The sequence below is a fragment of the Zeus faber genome, assembly GCF_960531495.2.
Source record: "Zeus faber genome assembly, chromosome: 2".
NCBI classification, from domain to species: domain Eukaryota; kingdom Metazoa; phylum Chordata; class Actinopteri; order Zeiformes; family Zeidae; genus Zeus; species Zeus faber.
Genome location: NC_137189.1, coordinates 25,015,342 through 25,041,456, shown reverse-complemented (window position 1 = coordinate 25,041,456; position 26,115 = coordinate 25,015,342). Strand labels below are relative to the sequence as shown.

Below are 26,115 nucleotides of genomic sequence, written 5' to 3'. Positions count from 1 at the left end.
GCTCTTCAAAAACTAAAATGTGACAATTTGGTCGTTCTGAACAAACTGCATTTACTTAATGTCCTGATCATCCACACTGCTGAACTGCTATACTGCCCAAAAAACTTTCCATGGCCCTACCTGTTTTACTCAAACCAGTCTTTATTATATTGACAAAGTCTGTTATCACAATATTTTTGGAAGAATTCCTCAATAGTTTGTCTTTATATTAGGGAAACTAGCAGTGCTATAATCAGATATTTACACACTGGATAACCAATCATTTTAATGTGGATATTTTGACCATGGATTAGAACAGTAGAACAGTCTGCGAAGTGTAGAAAACTGCAAATTACTTTACTGTAATACATTACTTACCTTAAATACATTTAACCATATCCCCATGTTACCAGAACCACAATCCCAGACCAGAGCTAGTCTCATATCACCAGATCCACATTATATCCATATATCACTAGTCCTGGTCCCAGTGTAAAGCACATAACTTCAGCACAGCGTCTAAAGTTATGCACGCCGGAAGGTAAAATGAAAGGTTTGCAGCATGTATGTATAAAATGTCAGTACATCAATATAGAATCAAATCGTAAGATCCTGCCTGAAACTCAGAGTGTAGTTGTAGTGATTAAAGTATGAGTTGCGGTAATAGTAGTTCTAATTCTACTCCATAACAAATGGATCTTACCTCCAGGAACCGCAGCTCTGGCTCCATCATGCTGAGTGCAGATCTCCAGTGTGGGAATGCTCTCTTATTAAGATAAGACTTTAATCCTGCAGTGACTGATGGAGCTGAGGCAACAGTCTGCTGCTCTGCCTTGTCTCTCACTACGTCAACGGTTTGATGAAGCGTCTAACGTTATTTTTAAAAACCATCCAATGGACATCTGATCTTAAAGTTTGATGTTTTGGTACAAAGATTAATCCCAAAAAAATCCCAAATGTGGCCTGTCCTCCAGACCTCTGTCTCTGCCAGGTCTGCAAACAAAGTGTGTCATGTGGAAAAAAAACGAGGGGACATCATCATCATCATCATGATCTATCTGTCTGCTGGTTCTCAGGGGCATTTGTTGTGTGATCTAGAAGAGTTTCTCAAAACACGTAATGGAGAGTTGTACAAGGACGCAGGAATTCAAGGCTTTCCCAGGAGGACTTGTGGAGTGATCGGTTCTCAGACTGGCTTTAAATGCTCCTGTCACAAGTTCAAATCCACACTTTAAATTATCATCTGAGGTTCCTTTGCTCATGTCAACATTTTATTAGCCTGACTGCAGAACGCTGTTCCTCATGCGCCCAAAATTATTATCATTATCATCATTACTATTTATACTTCACCAGTGAGCCTTTTGCTCATGATATAATAAAAACTCTCGCCATGTTGGAAAACCACGGAAGAAAGGACTCTCAAACTAGTCACTCTCAAACTAGTCCAGAGGACTGCCCCTGGATGGAACTCGGCCAGGTGGTCCGGGTCGCCGGCCCGCTGGACCCCTCCCCCAGTTGGGAAGGAGCCTACCAAGTATCAGTAAGCCTACAAGGGGGTAGACATCAGGCTTTTTTGGACTCTGGCTGTTCGCAGACGATGGTCCAGCAATGGCTGGTTCAACCTGGGGCTTTGGTGGAGGCATCACAGGTGGAGGTTCGTTGTTTGTATGGGGATGTTCACATATATCCGATGGTCCAGCTTGAAATCCGTTAGATGAGAAAAACGCATAGGGTACAGGCTGCGGTTAATTCCCATGTGTCGCACTTCCTCATTTTGAGCAAGGGGTCGTCGGCAGGCGCAACGGGTTCAGAAGCGGCAGGATCCCAAGTGGGATCTCCCCCGGTCCCCTTGACCTTCCCTGTCGCTGATTTTCCGCTGGAGCAGTCGCAAGACGACGGCCTACGCGGGGCATTTGAAGGGGTAGTTAAAGTCGATGGCGTATTGATGCGCCCAGTCCTCACTCACCCATATTTTTCGGTGCTTAGGAACAGGTTATATCGAGTGAGCCATGACACTCAGACAGGAGAGGAGATAACCCAGTTGTTGGTGCCAAAGAGCTGCTGGGAAATGCTCTTCCAGGCGGCTCACCATAACTCGATGGCCAATCACTTCGGTCACGATAAAACACGACAGCGGATAATAGCCTGCTTCTATTGGCCTGACATTTGGGCAGATTTGCGTAAAGGATTCGCTACGTGTTCTGAGTGCCAGTTAGTCAACCCTCTGGCTAGGGCGAGAGCGCCGTTGAGGCCCCTCCCCCTAGTGGAGGTCCCATTCGAAAAACTCGGTATGGACTTCAACGGGCCATTAGACCGTAGTGCCTGCGGGTATTGTTTTCTGTTAGTCCTAGCAGATTATGCAACCCGGTACCCCAAAATAGTGCCCCTGCGCAGTTTTACGGACAGAAATGTGGCACAGGCGCTGTTTCTGGTCATCTCCCGAGTAGGTATTCCGAAGGAAATCCTGACTGACCAGGGCACTATCTTTATGTCACGCACAATTCGGGAACTTTACGAGTAACCTGGCGTCTGCTCAATTTGGACCAGCATTTACCACCCCCAGACCGACAGACTGGTTGAGCGCTTTAAATAAACACTGAAAAATATGATTTGAAAGTTTGTTGACGACAATGGCCGTAATTGGGACAAGAAGTTGGACCCCCTGTTGTTTGCGTTGCGGGAGGTTTCTCAGGCCTCCACAGGATTTTCTCCCTCTGAACTCCCCTTTGGCATTAGACACCGGGAAAACTGGAAGGAAGGTCCTAGCACCAGTAAGAACGAAATACAGTATGTTATGGACCCGAGAGCAAAGTTACACGCCCTGATTCGGAACGTCAATGCCTCTTAAACGACGGGCGCTCAGCTGAGACAATTTGCACCGGGAGACAAGGTGTTAATCTTGCTCCCTATTTCCAGCTCTAAATTGCTCGCCTTTTGTGGTCACAAGGCAGGTTGGCGAGGTCGATTATGAGGTCAAACGGTATGACATGCAGGGGGAGACAGATTTATCACCTAAACCTCTTGAAAAGAATGGAGGGAGGGGACGTCCATGGCTCTGGACATGCTGGTCGTGGAGCGGGATGAGTTGGAACCAGGGTTCAAAAAGCGGCCGATCATACCGTGGCCCTGTTAAGTGTCCATCTCTCACCATCCCAGAGGGCAGACGTGGCTGCACTTCAGCATTGCTTCTCTGATGTTTTCTCTTCCCTGCCAGTCCTCACATCCCTCATTCACCACCATGTGGAGACGACCTCGGGGATGAAGGTGCAGTCTCGGCTGTATCACCTGCCCGAACACAAACGCAAGATCGTGCAGGCGGAATAAGAGGGCATGCTGGACCTGGCTGTAATAGAGGAATCCACGAGTGACTGGTCTAGTCCAATCATGCTGGTGGGTAAGCCCGATGGGTCGGTCCGGTTCTGCATAGACTACCGAAGGGTGAACGCGGTGTCAAAGTTCAACGCCTGCCCGATGCCCCGGGTCGATGAACTTCTTCACTGGTTAGGTATGGCACGTTTTTTCACGACACTGGATTTAACCAAGGGCTACTGGCAGATTCCCTTGTCTCAGGAATGCAAGGAAAAAATCTGCGTTCTCCACTCTGTTCGGCTTGTACCACTTTTGCACACTTCCATTTGGGTTGCTTGGTGCCCCGTGCCACCTTTCAGAGACTCATGGACGCGTCCTGCGTCCGCATGTAGCATACGCCGCAGCCAACCTAGACGACGTAATCATTCACAGCCCCTCAAGCATTTCGCCCTCATGCTGCATGTGGTCAGAGAAGTACCAGCAGGCGTTTGCCAGGGTAAAGTCAGCTCTCTGTGGGAAGCCAGTGCTGTTTAACCCTAACTTCTCTCTCCCTTTCTCTCTGCAGACCGACGCGTCAGACAAAGGGCTGGGTGCTGTGTTGTCCATGGAGGTGGAGGGGACCGAGCGGCCGGTGCTGTACCTAAGTCGCAAGCTCTCGGAGCAGAAGTCACAGTGGAGAAGGAGTGTTTGGTTAAAGTGGGCCATCGGTTCCCTCTGCTATTCCCTCTGCCACGCCCCGCTGCAGTGGCTCCACCTCATGAAGGACACAAATGCTCGAATCACCCAGTGGTACCCGGCTCTCAAGCGCTTTAACTTCCGGGTGGTCCATAGGTCAATGGCGCAGATGGTCGTGGCTGACTTTCTTTCCCGCTCTGGGGAGGGGGGGAGTCGGCCGGACAGCTCCCCGGCCTGAGTCAGATGGTGGTATGTGGCGGACCAAGGACCGTGGTCAAGCACCGGCTGTAGATGACAGCATGGCTCGCTTTCCCGTGGCCGCCAAGCTGCCTCGAATCGGCAGAATCAGCGTCCACGTGGGGCTGGTTGGTCCTGTCTTGCAGAGGGGATTGGCGCACTGGCTCGCCAGCTGACCAGGAGCCAGAGTGCGGAACGCCACTCCTCCTATACATTGTCATTATTTATACTTGTGGCCAGCGAGCCTTTTGTTCATGATATAATTAAAACTCTTGTGATGTTGGCAAACCACGGAAGAAAGGACTCCCCCCGTCTCCCTCCCTATACCTCTACCTGTGGGCAGAGACCCCCACATAATAATAATCCATATTTCAATATTCTCACTTATGTGAGTGTGCAAGGTGCAATGTGGTGTGTCTGGGCCACTAGCACCACCACCTTGACACTGACACCTTCCACTGTGAGTGCCGCAGGTTAAACCCTATCGCTGTTGTAGGTGTAGACAATTCTAAACCCTTTTTCATATGAAGGACCATCAATTTCATCAGATCCATTTTTTTTCTTTAGATCTGACTCAGTGTCTCTGCTCTAGTTCATGAGAGAACAGTGAAATTAGAATCCAAACAGTCATTATTGGACATTCTTTAATGGTATTAACGTCGTGGAAATGAAATAACGGTGCAAAGTACCCGTAATCATTTTGTTGGGTCCCACTGGAACCTCCTGATCCCATGTTGAGAACCACTGCTCCAAGACATCCATTACAGAAGGTGTCACTCTGGTTCGATCCGAATTCTAACAGCAAACATTCATTCAACATTTTCAGCTCTTGTTAAAACAGTATGTGATTAAAAAGCCGTGCATCACTGTTGCTATCCAGTAGCGCTAGTGAGAATCTGCTTTTCTTGCAATGGTGATTTTACATGGATGATGTGATTACTAATCACAACCCCTGGTTCTGATTGGAGAAGAAAATATAGGGGGGAAGCAGAAATTATATACACACACACACACACATATATATATATATACACACACACACACACGAACGGAAGGAGACCGGCGATGCGTCCATTGTTGTTGCAACGGAGGAAGTTGATGACGTGATGAAGTGGTGAGTGAGTGGTGCCTGCAAAAAGCTGACGGTTTTTCGAGTTTCGTTTTGCCAAGTTCTACACTGCGCCCGCACTTTGCTGGACGCAAGCTCTGTGAGGTAAGTACTGGAGGTAAGTTATGGTAAAGTGTCATTTTGGAGGATTTAGATGTATATTTAATACAACACAGACAATTCATTCTATTATATAATTATAGAACCCAGAATCGCAATTGTGGCGCTGCCCCTTGCGGCCGCCTGCGCGAGCACCGCGTGTCAATTGGGCACATTTGAGTATTTTTCGAGCTTATAGGGCTTATTGTGCGTAATCACCGGGTGTCATGACATTTCACTGCATATATGAATGACCGTATGTGTATGTATGTGACAAATAATCTCTTGAACTTGAACACACATATATAAAATTAATATATATAATTATTATTATACGACATATTCACACACACACACACACACACACACACACACACACACACACACACACACACACACACACACACACACACACACACACACACACACACACACACACACACACACACACATATATTCACGGCTGAGATATAATATATATACACATACACATATATACATACTGTACATACATATATATAAACGCACACACACACACACAAACTGCAATATGTCATCAATGGTATTCTGTGTTTTGCATTTATTATTTACTTAATTTTTAAAGTAGCCAATATAGTTTCTAGTGTTCAAGTGTTCATAGTGAACCTTCACTTTATTCTTCATCCTTATGTCCATCGTTTCCGTCCTTCCTTCCTTCATAGTTTGGGCGTCATGGCAACGCCGTCCTCTTTATGTGTTTCCTGGAGCCACGAGATCAGGATGCTGTTCAGCTCAGAGGGTCTGCAACACACACACACACACTTATGTAAAGTCAGATTAACGGTATTATGCCAACACACACACACACACACACACACACACACACACACACACACACACACACACACACCTCTCCATCTGCGTCCAGTGTCCACACTCCTCGATGTGTCCTCGGGTCAAGTTAGGAATCTAAGGAACAGGGGAGAGAGGTGAAGTCGGTTTCACATCAGCCCAGTGGTGCTGAACGTGGGGTCCAGGGATCCCCAGCTGGTCCTCACCATGTCCTCCATGCCCTTGGACATCACCGGCAGCAGTACATTGTCTTTCCCAGCGGTGACCATCAAGGCCGGCATCATCAGCTGCACACAGGATGAACAACCAGTGAGGACCAACTCCCAAAATGTCCCTGCTTTCCAAAATGTCCCCACTTCCCAAAATGTCCCCGCTTGCCAAAATGTCCTCACTTCCTAAAATATCCTCACCTCCCAAAACGTCCTCACTTAAAAAGTCACACTGGTCCTCACAAGTATAGAAATATAAACACACATCAATAAAAAAAAAGTATCTATCTTTCCATTCATCCCTCCATCTAGTTATGTGCGTCCATCCAAACCTTCCCCCGGGGACGGGAACACATCCAGGTCCAGTTCTGCACCACGTTGCGGTACCAGTTCAAGGGTCTCCTGGAAAACACATGCACAGTGTCAAGGTGTGTGTGTTTCTGTGCACGAGTGAGTTGTAACAGATGTGACCACCAGAGGGGCCCCTGAGGGTCAGTGTTCTGTTCCGGCCCTCACCTGAATCCTGTCTCCTTGTATCGGCTGACATAGAACTGCAGCTCAGCCTCTGTCAGCATTGAGCTCTTAGGAACCTGGTCCGGTAGGCCCACGAAGAGACCCCCTAAACCAGAAACCGAACCAGGGTCAAAACCCAGAACCAAGGTCCCGTTCCGCCCGGGAATGTGACTAATAAAACGCTAACTTTGCTTTTCACTTTCGGTTTCAGCTTCTATGAACAGGACACAGGGTCATATCGTGGCCTCGAGAGTTTTTTCTGTTTTTTAATTTTGCAAAAACTTTTTCACAATTGAGTTATAAAAATGAATAATTTATTTGTTAAAATAAATATATACACACATTACACACACAGACACACACACACACACACACACACACACACACACACACACACACACACACACATATACTATATTACCTCGAGCGCAGACTCCAGCAGTGCTGATGGCAGGACGACCTTCCTGACACACACACACGCACACACGGTAAATGAGTGTGTGTTTATCTGTGTGAATTATATCATTTTATAGAGCGATAATAGATCAAACATTTGAGATGATTTTAATGTGTGTGCGTATGTTTGTGTGTGTGTGCGCGCTCTCACAGTATCGTTGCTTCCAAAGAAAATGATCTTAAACGTCCTCTCCAGATCTTTCTCAAGCTCTGCCTCCGCCACGCCCTGAAACACACACACACACACACACACACGGAAGTGCATCACGGAAAAAGTTATTATTTTAAACCAAAATAGGTGGAAAACAGAGTATCACACACACACACACACACACACACACACACACACACACACACACACGTTTTATTTTAATTTATTATTTGTATATATTTATTTATTTCTATATTTAATCCCAGTCTCCACACCATGCATGCATCCAGGCGTGGCATGCACATGTTCACACACTCACAGGCTGCTGGAAATAGAGCTGGTAGTCAAAGATAGGGAGCGCTCGGATCCTCTCCATGGGAGGAACGGAGGGATCGACAGGAAAAAGAGGAGTGTTGAGGGAGGCCACCGCCCTGCACATGTACACAGACACACGCTTTAGGAACTGGTGTGTGTGTGTGTGTGTGTGTGTCTGTATGTGTGTGTGTGTTGTGTACTTGCACACCTGACTCTCTCAGGGTGATACTGAGCCATGCTCCACACCAGAGCTCCGCCCCAATCATGGCCGACCAGAGTGACCCGAGGGATGGACTGAAAGAGAGAGGGAGGGGAAGGGAGAGAGTAAAAGGAAGGGAGAGAGATACATATCTCCTCCCACCTGCAGATAAACTCCCAGGTCCTGGCTCATCAAAGTCACTTCCTGCCCCGTCAAGGTCCGTTCCTGTCCAATCCAGGTCACTTCCTGCCCCATCAAGGTCACTTACTGTCCCATCAAGGTCATTCCTTATCCCAGCAAGGTCACTTCCTGCCTGTAGAGGTCCGTTCCTGTCCAATCCGGGTCACTTCCTTTTCCCATCAAGGTCACTTACTGTCCCATCAAGGTCATTCCCTATCCCAGCAAGGTCACTTCCTGCCTGCTAGAGGTCACTTCCTGTCTCACTCACCATCTTGTCCATGAAGGTGATCAGATCCTAGAACAGAACGAAAAATGGAAGGTTTTAATGTGTGTGTGTATGTGTGTGTTTGTGTGAGAGAGTGAGTGAGTGAGGCAGAAGGGTTACCTTGCACAGTTGTTCCTGTGAATATTCCTCAATGTCTGTCAATAGAAAATGTCAAATGAATAAATTATTATTATTAAAATAAATAAAAATAATTAAAAGTTTTAACACTCCTTTTAAAACGAAAATGTTCCTATTGAGCCAACCTGGAGACACCTAAGCTTTAAAATGCAACCCAAATACAGTTACATTTTAAAACCAAAGCTTTTTAAGAGAAAGTAAAAAAACGGAATTCTACATTAACAGAAAAAAACCTGGTTTGGGGACAGAATTACACCAAATTTGTTCAGATTTTATGGAAATATCCAACAGGTATAACTCCGATATTACCAATATATTATTTCAATTTGTAGAAAATACAACATTTTGAAAATTCTGTATAAAAAAGTATAAACTATAATACTTTCTATAATAACTATATTACATACTTAAGTAATAATAATAATGATAATGATAATAATAAAAATAATAATAATAAGAGCTGCGGGCAGCAATGCACAGGGTCCAATTTAGTTGTGTTGGATACGTATTACAGTTCTCCGGATTTTGTGCAATGTAGCACAAGTTACAATTTTTTGATTTTTACGACCACTCAGAGAGGAACCATGGATTTATATATAGTATTGGTTCATGATGTCACAAAGTGACAAAGTGACTTCTCAATGTAACGCAGATGTTCTTCAATTTACGGTGAGTTTGTAAAGTTTTATCAGTATTTCCTGATACAAATGTAGATCGGTGTGAATCAAACTTGGACGAACACGTATGAAATGTTCCCGTTATTGTTTGGGAAAAGAACTGGAAAACATTTTGCTTCATTGGTTTCTTCTCCAATAATGGTGCAGGGTTGTTCCCTTCTGCTGCTGCTACGGACAACATGTCATCAAAGTGCTGCTCTAATACATGTGTCCATAAACATAACATGTTGTTGTTTATCAGTTAATGGTTCATCAATATTTTCGTCTTCTGAACTTAAGTCCACGTTTTCAATATTATCAATCCACACAGCTTCATTAGTTTGTGGATTGGTTGGTTGGTGGTTTTTGGATCTTCTCCAATTTTGGAAAGAGGATTATTCCACTTTAACATCAATTTGTCATTAGAATTATTATAGAAGAACTTGTGAATATTTAATACTTTCTGTCTTTTCATTTTTATCTGCTATGTTTGGCTGTAGGAAACTGTTTATACATTTATACATACGTTTCTTAAAAAAAGTTGATCTTTTACTTTAAACCAAATCTTGTCATTGTTATAACTTACCTTGTTGTATGTGAGTACATGTGCAGTCTTAGTGACGGTTTGTGATGTTGAGTCTTGTGTGCATCAATGATGACATACAGTATTTACGTTGGTTAACGTCTTTACAGAGATTTACGATAGTAGTCGAACTGACTACTATAATTTTATTGGTGACTTTTTTCTTTGGATTATATTTTCAATAAATTATGTTTCCATTAAATACAAAAAACGTTGTGGCATTTCTGTGAGTAATTACCATTACATGGCTTTTTACATTACATTTACATTTTTTTTTTTTTACATTTTTCCAACAGCTCGCTGGATCTTGAACGCATCACTCAGCTGCACATTTGAGTGGAGTTGACTCAACGTGGTCAAGAGTTTTTGTGGAATGCGATTTTAGTATTTTTCATGAATCCGGCAAAGTAATGTGGACGAAAGAGATAAAACATCAATTGAAGAGATCCACAGACAGGTAAGAAAGTACATAAATATACACTAGTATTTGCAATCTCTAACCACTACAGAGCGACAGTCCAAATGGACATTCTGAATCAGAACGTGCACATTTACAATAAAAAGTATGATGACATCATAAAGCGTCTAAATGTAAATCTCATCTCATTCATTTTGTTTACAAATAGTGGCATGCCAGTCAAGAACGACCAGCTGAATATTTGGGGTCAAAGTTGTTTGGTTTTAATTCATTTGGATGTAATCATGTTCGTAGCTTATGCTGTTCTTCCGTTTCAAATAGTTTTAGATTTCAAAATTCAGATAATTTTCCTGGAACAATAAGCAGGCCCTAATAATATACTAGAGTGAACAAACTATTAACTGTAATAGCCATAATTAAATATAATCATAAACTTTTTACTCTAATAGCTATAATTAATATAATAACATGTTAATATTTACTGTTAATGTTAAGCTGGACACAAGTCTTCCATTGTAGTTTCTATGTAGCATCACTAGATGACGCCACCAGCTGCCTTTAGCATGACACTTGCTGAGATGAGGGACGTGAGACCAGGAGGAAAAGTGGTTGCCGTAGCAATGGTCATGATTAACAGACAGCGTCATGATTCAGAAACACACACACACACACACACACACACACACACACACACACACACACACACACACACACACACACACACACACACACACACACACACACACACACACACACACACACACACACACACACACACACACACGCGCACACGCACACGCACGCACCAGGGGGAGCAGTGGACTCCCCATAGCCCTTCATGTCCAACGCCAAGACCCTGAACCCTGCTGCTGCTAGAGCTGGAATCTAGAGAGGAGAAGGAAGAGGAAGAGAGGATTTTGTGTCTCTACAATGTGTGTGTGTTACAGTGCATGTGTGTTAGTGTGTGTAATGTGTATTTACAGTGTGTGTGTGTGTGTGTGTGTGTGTGTGTGTGTGTGTGTGTGTGTGTGTGTGTGTGTAACAGTGTGTTACAGTGTTTGTGTGTGTGTGTGTACAGTGTGTGTTAATGTGTGCGTTACTGTGTGTGTGCGTGTGTTTCAGTGTGTGTACCTGGTGTCTCCAGGAGAACCAGCTCTCTGGGAACCCGTGACAAAGCAAAACTGGAAAACCAGAACCGGCCTCCACGTAGTGGATCTGAACCCCGGGCTGGAGAAAAGTTGCAGAAACACTTATTGTTCTACTACATCAAATATTAAGCTATTTATTTATGTTTCAATAGTTTGCCTCACTACTCAAACATCAAATCGAGCAGAACGGCGGTGGGCTATCACTATGTCAAAGGATATGAAACTTCAGCTCTGACAAAATTTTGCGCTCGAAAAATATTCCACTGAAACACAAATGAACTCTACATAGCATTCTTATAAGAACATCATTAAATGGAAAATATGTAGGACGACTGTTCCTCAGAATGGCTCTAACCCTTGTTAGACCATAGTTAGTTAATCCTTGGCAGTTTCTGAGTTGAAAACAGTGTCTGTTAACTGACTTTATTCAGATTTAAATGGATATGACAAGCTTCTACCTCCATTTTATGTATATATATATATATATATATACATACATACATAAACACACACACACACACACACATACATACACATACTGTACATACATACACACACACACACACACACACACTCAGCGATAAGCCACAACAGTAAAACCATGGCACCTTGTCAAGGGTTGGGATATGTGGGGAGTGAAGTCAAGACCATCTGGGCTGATGCCACAGAAGAGCTACTGTAGCACAAATTGCTGAAAACGTTCATGCTGGCTATGATAGAAAGGTGTCACAGTGCATCGCAGCTTGCTGCGTATGGGCCACTCAGACCGGTCAGAGTGCCTGTGCTGACCTCTGTCCACCGCTAAAAGCAACTACAATGTGACTACTACCGCGTCAGAGGTCATGTGGATGACCGGGTGCATACGCATCGTTTACCTGGGGAAGAGACGACAACTATGGGATGAAGGAAAGCTGGCGAAGGCAGTGTGATGCTCTGGTCAATGTTCTGTTGGGAAACCTTGGCTCCTGGCATTTATGTGGATGTTACTTTGAGGTACTACCTACCTAAACATTGTTTAGGAGGGTCAGAACTGTGTTGGCAGCACAAGGCGGACCTACACAATATTACGCAGGTGGTTCTAATGTTGTGGCTCATCGGTTTATATACACCGAATACACAATAGTTCTGTACCCAAGCCCCAGACTCTCCAGCTGGAGGATCTCCTGGTCCTGTTGGAGGATGCCCTGGAAATGTTAAAACTAAACTACTACATTTCAAACTACACTACTGCTGCACTTCTACACCACTACCTGCGAGGAAGCTGCACTCACTCCCTCATATCGGGTGAAAGGCTTGTCCTTAAGTTTATTATCACAATGACTTTATTAGATCCTGTTATTTGATATAGTTATTTGCTTTATTTAGGATTTTTGTTTGAAGTATTACAATCATCCAGTTTATTTGTTATACTCGTGTTATATTTTGTTTCTTCATTTCCTAATCAGTTTCCTCTGAGGTCCACATCCTAGCTGACGGTGCTCTTGTGAACGAGGCCACATGAACACCTATTACTCTCCCAGGTGTTTCCAGCTGGGACTCCACCGAGTGGGATCAGAGGTAGAGGGGAAGCAGAGAGTTGCTCTTTCTTTGTTCCTTCATTTTCCCCACCAGGCAATATTCAGATTAGCTCTAGCCTGTTTTTGTATAGTTGCTGTCAATGACTAATTAGTAACTTATGTGGAATAGCTGACCTTGAATATCACTTGCTGTTTTGTAGCACCCCTGTGTGGATTGCCTGGATGTGCTGGCCCAGGGTATATTTAAGGCTGCTTTTTCCTTTCCTTGTGGGCTGGTTTTGGGCTGGGGTGAACTGGTGTTCATTGATCTTGGACTATGTAAATATAAACTGAACAAAGCACTCAGAAAAAAATAATTCTGAATCCATTCTGCACCGTTCTGAATTCTTCTGGTGCTTCGCTCTACACAGAACTGCTGGCTCACATCCTCAGTTTTTCTCTCTCAGGGGCTTTTCACATGTATACCCACTACTACCACATTATTAACTACACAACTACATCACAACTACACTACTACTGCATTACTAGCAAGACTACTATTACACTACCAGGCAGTATAATATAATCAGATAGTAATTTACTGCTGATATAATAATAACAATAATAATAATAATGTACACAATAAATACACATGAGAATGGCCACACAGGGGCCACCGCTCACTTTCCACAATTTCTCCAGGATTTGTGTAGTTCTCATCTCAATGTTATTACATTATAGAAATGTAATAACATTGCTATAATGTGTCCAAACCCCTGGCTGGAAGACTTATTATTATTATTATTATTATTAATATTATTATTATTATTATTATTATTACTAGATGTATTATATTACTATGGTTTGTTGTAATATGAATGAATGAATTACTATTCGGGATCACTATTTAGCAGGAAACAGTATTTTACCTTGATGGTAACAAAGCCGTGAGAGAAGTCATTAGGGCTGAAGCACAGCGGAGGCGGAGCATCAGCCTGCAGACAGACAGACAGACAGACAGACAGACAGACAGACAGACAGACAGACACACACACACAATGAGGACAGTGCAGTATTGTGAGGACTCGCTGAACTGAAAAACACAATGAGGACATTTGGAGTCTTCCAATTAGATCAGAGCATCAGCTGAGTGTCATGGAGAAATGGTAGAAATTTAAATATGAAATAACATTGGAATTAAGTTCCTTCTGGCTTTGCAAAACAGCGCAGTACGTCTACCAAAAGTCATAACATCCAGCAGGGAGCGGCTCAAGGCTCAGCACTGGGCCCCCTGCTGGTCACTGTTTACAGGAATAATAAAACTGTGTGGTTATGTAGATGACTTCATCATTTACTGATAACTGAGTATTTTGTACTTGTACCACTACCTGGACTCCAGTGAGTTCTTCCAGCAGCCGCAGGGCGTCCTGCAGCTCCTTCACCATTATGCTCTTCATCCCCAAACCCTCAGCTGCCCTCAACCCCTCCTCATCTTCACCCAGCCACACGGCCTGGGGGGAGGGGGGGGGGGGGGGGGTGGTGGTGGAGAATACATTCAATGTTCTCATGGGAAATTGACAATCACTGACTCTTTCATTGGCATTCCTTCGCTCTTTCTCTACATTCCTTCCAAATAGAAAATGTTAAACGTTAATCTCTCTCTCTCTCTCTCCCCCCCCCCCCCCCCCCTCTCTCTCTCTCTCTCTCTCTCTCTCTCTCTCTCTCTCTCTCTCTCTCTCTCTCTCTCTCTCTGATCAGAGGTCATTATTCACAAATAACTGACCACTAATGAACAATCAGCATCCAGAGCGAGTGATAAAATGTCATTGTGTTGTTTATAAGTTGTGTTTTAGTGTACCTGTTGTGGGGCCACGCCCAGCCCCTGCAGCGCTGCAGTAAACATGGCGGGCTCTGGGACCATGTGGCCGCAGCGGCAGGACTGCAGCACCAAATCAAAATGCCCACCAAGCGTAGCCAGCTGCCGGGCCCAGCCACACCCCATTGCCCCATCATCCACCCAGTGGTTGGCCAGGACAGCCGTCAGGACCCCTGAGGGCAGAGCCAGAGAAGAGGGAGGTTTGAGCCAAAGGAGCGGAGGGTCAAGGGCTGGTAATGGCTCTCTGGCCTGCAGAGAGCACAGGGTGTGTAAAGTTGGCACATTGTCCGCTGTAAGATTTCAGAAACCACGGGTGTAGTAGAGAGAGTAGAGTATAAAGAAAGCACTGTGTGAAGCGGGAAGTAGTAAACAGCATACATGGCATTGGTGCTTGTTTATGCCAGGGAGGAATTGCTGTTCATGGTGGTTAAGCCAACAAAAATGCAGAAAAGGACTGTCAGCCTGTTCCATGCACAGACAGAAAAGGAGGTTTGAACCCATGTCCTGTGTAGCATTTTATTACAGAAGAATTTACTGAACTATGGAACAGAGTCACAATGTATATTTACTCTCCCTCATTTTAATATTCTATAAAAATAAACTGCACATAATTCCCAATGTAAACATTACCTTTTATCTGCCTTTTAGTATGGCCCGCCACCAGGATGAAGAATCGGTGCATGTGGACTACCTACAATCTTTGGGAATACTTTTACTGAAACGAAACGTATCAAGACAGATCTTCCAAATATTATTTATTTCACAGATGTGTGTTTACTTGCATATTCCTGTCAAATCATTGTGTTTGCTGTGACGTTACTGTGCAATACGTCGATATCTTTTCTTCATTCCCCTCTTATCCCTGACAGGAGAGCCTGGGAGCTTCCCCCAAAAGAAATGGCGGCGCGTCTTTCTAGTGCGCATTGACATGATGAAGCAAACATGATACTGGGTCCCTTTTTGCCCCTAAGACGTGGTCATAACCCAAGCATGACCGCACTGTTTGTTGTTCTTCTTCTTCAGCCAAATCGGCTTTTTGGGAGCCTTCGAGTTTCTTAACTCGAAAACTCACAAAACTTTGCACACATGTGAGTCCTGTCCCCCATCGATATTATGGGTCCTCTGCATGGGCCTGGCAAAATGGCCACTCACGGCCCATTGAAAATTAAAAAAAAAAAAAAATCAAACTTATTCACCTTTTATCCCCGGACCAACTTGAAGAGTGTCTACAAGAGGCCTTCATGAGACCTTCAAGATTTTGTCTTCGTGACACGCTTTGGCCGTGGCAATGCGTTGAATTTCATATTCCAAAAAAATCTGTGTTTACATGATATTTTAGTCACGTTAGTCACATTTTTATGCTTTGTAAATTCAAAACTCCTCCTAGGTGATTTATTGGATCGACTTCAAACTGGGTGAGTGTCTACAAGACACCTTAACAAAAAGATTTTGTTTTCATCACACAGTGTGGCCGTGGCAATGTCATGAATTTCATGTTCGAAAAAGGCACCGTTTACGTGACTTTTTGGTCATTTTCATGCTCCGTACTATCGCAAACTCCTCCTACCCGATTTATCAGGTCCCACCGACACTTGCACTTCACCGTTCATGGCTGCTTGCAGCTTTAATTATTATTATCATCATCATCATTATTATTATTATAATAAATAGCTATCCAAAATACATCTGTGTCTTGGAAGCGTTTGGCAGTTATTACGTGTTACAGCCACCAGGTGTCCCAGTCTCACAACGCTAAGGACCCTGAAGCACTGCATGTGCTAGTTTGTTTGTTTGTAGCTGGCAAGCTTCTAACATTCACAACCTGCTCACACTACTCCCCCACAGACTGCGGTTTTTGGGTCTGTGTTGGCAGTTGCAGGTTATATCAGGCTTTCTGTTGGCTTGCCCACTTGCTGGTACCGTGTCATCAGCGCTCCACACTTAGCGATACTCACGTGAAGTTGCAGAATTGTTTTCCTTTATGCAAATGATAATCCTGATCAGCACACACACACCCACACACACACTTCGAGTGCACCCCAGCACCCTCCTGGTTGCATTCCTCTCCTTTCCTCCCTCATTTACTGCAATAACTATGACAGGAAGAGGCCAGGTGACCAGTTGTAGTTACAGTTTTCCTGGACCTAATTCACTGTTTTTCAAACATGTCGTCGTCCAATGTTTATGTTTTTGTGTACCCGTGTTGATTCTCTCCCTCTTGCAGTATTGATCAGTTGTTTATAGACCCAAACATGATAAATAGTTCTCCAAAGAGGGGGGTTGGTGGTGGCTCTCCATAACCAAAAACTGTGCTCTTGTCATTCTACAGGTCATCCGCTGGACAGAGTTATTGCAGCAGTTCTTGACTATTTAAGAATTAATAAAGAGTTGCATTGCAGGTTGAGAAGTTGAACTCCACTTGCAGACTAATTCTGTCCTAGATGCAATGGCACAAACACTCTTTGTTGTATGCCCAGCATGCTGACACCACAGGTAAAAAAAAAGAAAAAAAAGAAAAAGAGGGATAGTGGGTGGAGCAGTGTCTTCAGCCCCTGGATGGACATTGGACTCTGCTTTGGTCCCCTTTCTCCCAGAACACCCTGCATTCCACAGATAACAACACAATACCCTTTTTCTGCACTGGCCGTCTCTAAATCTGATTCATTACGTTTATATTTCTAACATACGTTTATATTTCTAGTCGAACATTTTTATTCTACATGTATTTGAATTGTAAATTCTACTCTGTATATTTCCTGAGTTTATTATTTATTTTTTGTACTTATATAATATACTTCATATCATATACAGTGGTACCTCGACTTACGACTGTAATTCGTTCTATAAGAACGGTCGTATTTTAAAACAGTCGTATGTCGAAGCAATTTTTCCAATATAAATTATGAAATCATGAAGGGTCCACGTGCACACACGATGTAGGTCACCCGCTGACTGACTGCTGACTGGCTGCCAACAAGCCGACTGCAAATTTCCACGGTGGTATCTTGGAGCGGTCAGTCGCAAGTCGATACAAATTTTCCAGACTATCGCTACTCGTATCTTGGATTGGTCGTAGGTAGATGCAGTCGTAAGTTGAGGTACCACTGTATATATTTATTAACTTAGCATGCAAAGTCATACATACTAGTGCAGAAGTGAGTTTTATTCTTGTTTTACTGGTGTCTGAAGTTCTGCCCAACTAAAAAGCTCATTCTATCAAACCTGCCAGTTCAGCGCTCTGAAATGAACAGTATTTGAGTATTACGTGATGGATCAGTCCAGTGCAGCAGGATGTACATTTCTGATTGGAGAATATTATATATAAATATCACAAAGAATTTGGAAATCAAACATGCATGTCTGCTGCTTTGACACCTAAAAGAATATTATACATTTTCCGCACAACTATTCATTTTTAATTTATGAATTATGAGATGAGCGGCTTACATGTATCTCACTTTATAAGATTAATAATGTATATGAGGATTTTAATATCATTATATCAAACGGTAATATTTATCAGCAATTTAATATTTTTTGTTTGAGGTTAACATTAGTGTTAGCAATCATCTCTTCTCAAGGACTAAAATAAACAAAATAAATGTTCTTTCATGTTTATTTCACTGAAATAAGAATAAAAAAAACAAAAATTCAATAATAATTAAAACAATAATAATAATAATAATTATCATAATAATAATACCAATAATAAGAGGGGCAACATTTCAATGTCAAGGCTGCCAGATCAATCAAAGCATTTCCAGCGCAAGCGGACACCAAATCCCAAAAAGCAGCTTTGTTTATCCCTTCAATCAATGTGTGTAAGTTCTTTGTGCTTGTGTGTGTGTGTACCGTTGCGGCGCAGCGTGCTAGCGCTCTGCAGTGCCGCAGCATCGAGCTGCGTTGCTCTGACATCGTCCACCATGCCTTGAAGTGACCAATCAGAAGGCAGCGTCACTCCCTGGTCCTGAGCCGCCACCACAAGCTCCGCCTCCAACTCCGGAATCATCTGAGTACACAATAGAAATATACCTATAAGCACAAAAATATACTTACATACACACCCACATGCACAACACAGTGAACTGTTCATTATAAAGTACCAGATGAATAAAGTTTCAAACGTGGGATTTTACAAACAAAATGATCTGATGGATTACCACTTTAATGCATGAGGATTAGAATGTGTCTTCAGAGTAGGTTTAAAATGGGATCTATTATGCTCCTTTTCAAATGGTAAAAATGGGTCTCTGAGGCCCAGAGACTTACTTTTGTTGCTAAAAATACCACTCAGATTATGCATTCTAGCCATTCTAACATGCCTCTATACCATCCTGTTCAGGGACAGTCTGTTTCAGTGGCTGGCTCCTCGCTCCTAATGCCTCAAGTTCTGTGAGCCCACGAGTTCCGGGATCCGTTTTATTCAGTCCGTAACGTTCACTGATTCCATCTCATCAGTCTACCAAAATCTGTTTCTGAGGAAATTTGAGGCGAGAAATAAGCAAGGCAGTTGCTGAATCTTCACTCAAATTAGATATAAGGCTGGATGTACATTTACATCAATCACTAAACATTGTCAAATAAAATAAAATAAATCCATAAATCAAATAAATAAAAACATTATTTTTATTGGTTTTGTTTGGAGAAACACAGCGGATCACACGCTTACGCAGACGGACAGTTGGTATTAATTCCTCTTTCTTTCAAAAGATTTGTGCTGGTCTGTGAAACCAAGAGCAGGTCATAGTGGCGCTTTTTATTCTCCAGCCATGGGTGGAGTTACTCAGATGGGGGGGGGCGGTTCTAATTCGTCTGAGGTACCAAGTGACATAGGAAGGGTCTGCAGATCTGAACAGCTTGTTTCACCACGTTTTCTGATCAAGGCAGAAAAACTGAAAAAACAAAACAAAAGAAAAAAACTGACTGGGTTGTCTTATTTCACAGTTTGTGTGTTAGTAGGCCCATCAGAGACCCAAATGTACTGTATGTGCACAAGCACTGAACAAACTAGTTTTTCATAATAGATCCTCTTTAATTCAAAGTACTTTTAAGACAGACAGACAGACAGACAGACAGTAGTTCAGACAAGTCTGTCAGTCAGACAGTCAGGTCACCTGACTCAGGGTAGTGTCTCCTCTCAGAGCTCTGCTCAGAGCTCCTTCTCTACTGCCTGCAGTTTGGACCAAAAAACCTCTGAAATAACAGAAAACGCACATTTAACATAAAACATTAAATATTGTGAGAAAAAAATATATATAAATATGTACATATACTATAACTATAACATACTACATAGAACTATACGGCTATAACTATAACATTACAGACTGAAATAATCCTCAATAGCAAAACTATGTGTATACTACAGTATACATTACATTGATTTATTTATGTACATTACTATAATTCATATTGTGGGTAATTATGAAATACAGTTTCATTGATCAGTCAGAGCCAAAATTAAAACATGTATAAAGCCACTGAGTGTAACTACGCAACCAGTTAGAAACCGGCAGTGAAACGGTTAATCTGGCGCGCACACAGCGGGGAGTCTGAAACTGGACACTCGGGGGAGGGGACGTAGCAAAGGAGGGACCGCCCCGCAGAGTTTGGGTGGACTCCAGAATAACATGTCTACTAGACGAGACACGCAGCTCAGGACTCACTAGGTCGACGTACACGTTTTTTTTATTTTTTTGGTGGATTCTCAAACCGTCCAATAAACTCTCCGTAGCTCAGAGTTCCAGTTTCATCGCATCATTCCGGATTTGGACATTTTGAACACGACAATATGATATTGTATTTAACATCATATCAACATTTATATAAGTATATTTGTTCATAAAAATAAATATTAAAAAAAAAAAAAAACAGGTATTGCAGAAATGTAATTAACTCCGCTCACCGTGGAAGTCCATGCTGCTCCTCAGCCCTGAGGAGGGCAGAGTCCAGTTTGGACCGGACCACCACTCCCCAGAAGCTGAACAGCACCGCCCGCTTCCCAGCCATGTGGCCCGCAGGTCGGAGGAACCAGGTTCAGGGTGTGAAGAACCTTCGGCAGGAATCCAGAGAGAAACTTCCAAGCCGGACTTCGGAGTGTGGCGCAGCCGCCTGGGGGTGCGGATGGGCGGCGGCCTCTGGTGAGTGGGCGGGGCATACAGTGAGCGCGCTTCAGCTGTTCTAACGAGGCAGACGCGTGAGTACCGCCGCCATCTTGGTGCGGTCTTCACTCTGTCCCGCTTCAGAGGCAGCGACTCAATTCACTGAAATAATATTTAATACTATTTCTTGATAATATGTAATAATATTATAACGTTGTCACCTTTTTGTTGTTTTTATACATGATGAAACTTGATTTCCCTCTCTCTGTATCTTTGTTTTCTTACCTTATTGACTCCATGCAGCTTCAGGGAATGTAGAGTGTTGGATGGGTGGATGATGTGGTAAAGGGCTAATTTGTAAATAATTAAGGAGTAGGCTCCAACAAATATAATTTCAAGGTTCAAAACTGGTAACTACATTAAATCAATTAACAAAAAATGGTTCAAATGAAAGCGGTCTGTGATTAACGTCTGAGTCCTACACCAGAGCGCTGCGGCCACAAGGGGGCAGCGGAGCCACACCACATTGAAATGGCTCCAGCAGTCGCTGTTTTACTTCCTTTATTTTATTTATTTGGTACTGTCTATCTAGTATGGCAGTCTATAGGGCACTATATTAAATTTGAAATGCAACAATCCAATTTGCAATTTCATATTGACATACTCGTATGGGCATTCTATGACCATATTAAATTGAAAATGGAAAAGCTGCTTGACATTCTGTATTCAAAGTCGTACCCAGTGGACAATGTTCAAATGTTAATTCAAATTAGAAAATTGAAATGCAATATAAACAATGTAACCTCATTTTCCATTCATGCAGGGAATATTTGAGTCCCAATTTAAATTATTTTTTTAATTTGAAAAACATTCAATTTTCAAAGACTTAACTTGCTGTGCAGTGCACAATATTCAATAAATATGCAATAAGCGAGACAGCAAATGATTTCCAATTCCATAAGTCGTGGAAGTCTTGAATTGTGTGCAAAATAATAGTATATGACTTCTTAGATGAATCTTCCAATCTTCTACGGAATCTTCGGAATTCTATGAATCTTCTTCTACTTGCCTCACAGCAAGAAGGTCCTGGGTTCGATTCCCGCCTGGGGCGCTGTTGGCACCGTGCTCCGGCAGGTTATCTCCAAAATAGGAGCCTTTCTGTGTGGAGTTTGCATGTTCTCCCCGTGCTCACATGGGGTTTCCTCCACCTCACGTCAGTAAGGACTCCCACCAAAAACATGCACCCATCATTGTCTGACCAGCGATGGACATTTATCACCTGGTCCCCGGGCCCGTCCATGTATGCTGCCCACTGCTCCTGGCTGTGCCCCCGGAGGAAGGACAAGCCAGGATGGGTCAAAAGCAGAGGATCCATTTCACCGGCCACCATCCAAAGCATGTGCATGTGTGTGTGTGTGTGTGCAAGCATGTGTTGCGTGACGAATAAAAACTGTTTCTTCAATGCCCCGGTCAATTTGTAATTTCACTGAGTGACTCTTCAATAATTTATTTTGCATAATATATATACATATATACCTTTCATGAAAATCCTAAATTATAAGTCCTTTTAAATATGTCACACGACTAAATGAGCTTCTTCTGGAGCATAGATCTTTTTGAGTGAAACAACAGCTTTTTTCAAAGTCAATCCTTGTACTTTTTTTTGGGGAAAATGGTAAGAGCTTTTGTAATTCATGACAGTATAAAAAGATGTGTTTTGCAGAACCTTGAGAACCTAAAAAACTTGTAATAGCTGTAATGTGAAAATGCTAGAACTTTTTTCAAAGCGGTCAGCAATTACGTCACACTACACAGGACAAAGAAGACTTTTGTTGTCGGACTATTAAAAATGTATCCGACATGAAAAATTTGGGTCAGAATCAGACTTTATTTGTAAATTTTTGGTATTTGGTATTTCAATGTTTAATAGTGATGGGAAGGGAATATTTTTTGGATTGAGACGAAATTAAGAACCAAATAAGCTTTTAAAAAGTTAATTGTTTTTTGTTTGATTACATTTATTTTACTGAATATCAATAATTATGGCAGAAAATTTCTTGTCATACTTTTTGAAAAGGTTAGATAAATTGGCCAATAATATAATTATTAGACAGGTACTAATACCTTGTTTTTTCTCTTTATAAAGACCGGATACTGCAGGTAAGACTGCAGTATCTTTGGAAAATAAAGTGACTTAACTTGGGACTTGACTTGCCTTAACTAAGGACTCGACTTGATTTGACCTGACATAACCTGTGACTTGACTTGACTTGCCCAAGAAAAAATGACTTCGGACTTTCTTGCGACTTGGATAAGAGGGACTTGGTCACATGTCGGGGTCATGTATTTTTTATATCACAGTAAAAATGCCTAAAAACAAAGCGCACAACTTCTAAAGCTACATGACACATTAACGTTTCATAAACTGTGAATTAACAAGTGTTTTACGGTGTCAACTGTAACTGAATCAATGTTTTGCAATCAGCCAATCAGAACACTGCTTCCCTCCCTCATTACTCAAGAACTACAGAGGATACTACTCTAATAACGAATTAGTAGTGTAGTACTTCTCAACGTGCTGCTTGTCCACCACATCTTCTTTTTACCACTTGTTGTTAATATAATTTGCATAATAATTATTACTGATAATGATGAATAATAATACATAAAAGTTCTTCACTTTGCTTCTTGTTTCAATGTTTGTTTATTCTCTTCTCGTTCACCAGACTAATATTTTTGCTAGATAAGATAAGAAAAGATAAGATAAGATAAGATAAGATAAGATAAGATAAGATGAGATACGATAAGATAAGACAAGATAAGATAAGATAAGACATTATTACACTTTAGGAGATGAGTATCCTTTTAGTCCCTTAACAGCCAGGACACCTTTAAACAGATCATATCTAGTGAGCCTGTGGAAAGCTGAGTTTTACATTTCCTATCGATTTCCTATAGATTTCTACATTGATTACAATGAGAATTTAGATCGTTTTCTGAATCTAAGTCATATTAATTCAAATCATGGCCAGTAAGAGGCTGCGACATTCTACATCACCCCCCAAAAGAAGACAGGACTCTCTGGAGGTGGATCCTCCCGCTCCCTGCACGACCTTGAAACACCATGACCCTCCAGGCCTAAAGACACCCAGACCTGGAGATTCCCAGACCTGGAGACCCCCAGACCCTGAGACCTCCAGACCTGGGGACCTTCAGACCTGAAGACCCCCAGGACAGGATCCATTAATACTTGTAAGGCCAAGTCTAATAAACCAGGTCTTATAAATGGAGGAAGCATGGGGGACCATGAGAAGATGGTTGCAGGGTTACATTGTTCCATCGGTCATGGTCTTGAAGGATTTTCATCTTCTGAACAGTTACAAAACCCGTGCTGGAAGAGACAGAAAGTTGCATAAAAAGAGCCTTTCTGTCTGGATCTGCTATTTATTTATCTACAGCCGTGACATCGATCTCTCCACTCAGATGTTTGTTTTCCAATGCTTGCAGGGTCGGCAGACCCTCCCAGTCCTGCCAGAGGGGTCAGGGACTTGGCAAAACTCCACCCTGCAGTGGCTAAGCCACAGCCATATCAGCCTTCTGTTTAATTTCAGCTCTTATGAACGATTTATTCAGTTGTTGAAGCTGGAGGGTAGCTGGTGATGCAGGAAATAACCTATAACACTGCTTTGACGTTTGTAAATTGCTTTTCAAGCAATTCTGGGCCGTTTTTGACGTACTGGAAACCATTTCCTCGAATGTTGTCAACACCGACCGCTATAGACAGAGAACAGTCTGTCTGTGAGCCAAACTGAGAACCTTGTTGCAAGAGTTTTCCTCTGACTCCAGCAAGGACGATACTGTACAAAGCATTTCCTCCTTTTTGTGCCATCAGCTCTACTACCACCAACTACCACTAACCATTTAGCTTTAACACCATTACTGTTTTTAAGAGACAAAATAACACTTCATTAATTTGTGGACGGATTTGACTACGTGTTTTATGTGCAATGTATGTACAGAATATTTGAAATAGTCTCTGATATTATATACTGTAAATGGAGGAGCCAGGCTTATTTCTACTCTGTGAGGTGAGTACTGGAGGTAAGTTATGGTGAAGTTTCATTTAGGAGGATTTAGATGTATATTTAATACAACACAGTCAATTAATCCTATTATATAATTATAGAACCCAGAATCGCGATTGTGGCGCCGCCCCTTGCGCCCACCTGCGCGAGCACCGCGTGTCGATTACGCACATTTGAGTATTTTTCGAGCTTATAGAGCTTGTGCGTAATCATCGGGTGTCATGACATTTCACTGCATATATGTACGACCGTATGCGTATGTATGTGACAAATAATCTCTTGAACTTGAACTTGAACTTGAACTTGAACTTGTTAAAATGGAATAATCCGTAAAAATCTGACGGCATTTGACAAACAATGTTGTTGCTCCTCAAGAGAGGTATTCATTTCAGCATTGGAGCCTCCACTCACATCCACTGGTCCGTCCTTCCGGCCAAATCATTACTTTCCTTGTTCATTTTCTGAAGCTCTGGACTACATCTCCTCCACAGTGTGACCTCCATGCTGCTCAGTCTGGTACTGGATAAGATAAGATAAGATTTCTTAATGTGGAGGTGAATGTGACAGACTGGTCCCTGTCTTTCTTCCAGATGATAAAGCAGTGTCTGTTTCTACACCATAATGTAGGCTTTGGTCTTTTTCACTAGAACGTAAGGGAAAACTCAGATTCTCTAATGCTGAGTAAACACCTGAAAGAGACACGCAAGTGCTGCATGCTAACTGTGTTAGCGCAATGCATGGCTGCAGATGGGATCAGCTAGCCTAGCACCTGTGAAATGAACGATATCCACCTTCCAGCATTTGAGTTTTGTAAGATACATCTTGTGTCTTTATGTCGAGTTAAAATAAAAACATAAAACAAGATCTTAGGAAACTACGATAAAAAGCAGTTTTCCCTGAAAAGTGAAGAAAATCCTTTATACTTTAAGAGCTTTCTCGCTCGAGTCCAATCAGCACATTTTTTGCCATTTAAGTTAAGATAAGATAAGAAACACTTTATTAATCGAATCCCAGAGGGGGAATTCAGGGAATTCAGTTAATCCTCACCTCCCCTACCTGGTGGCAGCCAACCTACAGCGATCAGCCAC

General features: G+C 42.5%; 1 protein-coding gene across 2 annotated transcripts; it reads right to left on the bottom strand.

The window, feature by feature from the left end:
• Positions 1–5,871: 5,871 nt before the first annotated feature.
• ephx2 (epoxide hydrolase 2, cytoplasmic) lies at positions 5,872–20,966 on the bottom strand. Of its 2 annotated transcripts, none has more exons than XM_080024604.1 (19): positions 20,747–20,966; positions 19,956–20,034; positions 18,694–18,850; positions 14,824–15,014; positions 14,351–14,476; positions 13,895–13,960; positions 11,453–11,548; positions 11,128–11,206; positions 8,647–8,681; positions 8,530–8,556; positions 8,091–8,176; positions 7,887–7,998; positions 7,568–7,642; positions 7,382–7,424; positions 6,964–7,066; positions 6,780–6,849; positions 6,445–6,525; positions 6,297–6,355; positions 5,872–6,187 (listed from the first exon to the last, which is right to left on the bottom strand). In XM_080024604.1, exons 1-19 carry the CDS (start codon positions 20,848–20,850, stop codon positions 6,103–6,105), a joined length of 1,674 nt encoding a protein of 557 aa, XP_079880730.1. In that variant the 5' UTR covers positions 20,851–20,966; the 3' UTR covers positions 5,872–6,102. The 2 variants fall into 2 exon arrangements, with proteins under 2 accessions (XP_079880730.1, XP_079880731.1); XM_080024605.1 differs by having other exon boundaries at positions 14,354–14,476.
• Between the last annotated feature and the right edge of the window lie 5,149 nt (positions 20,967–26,115).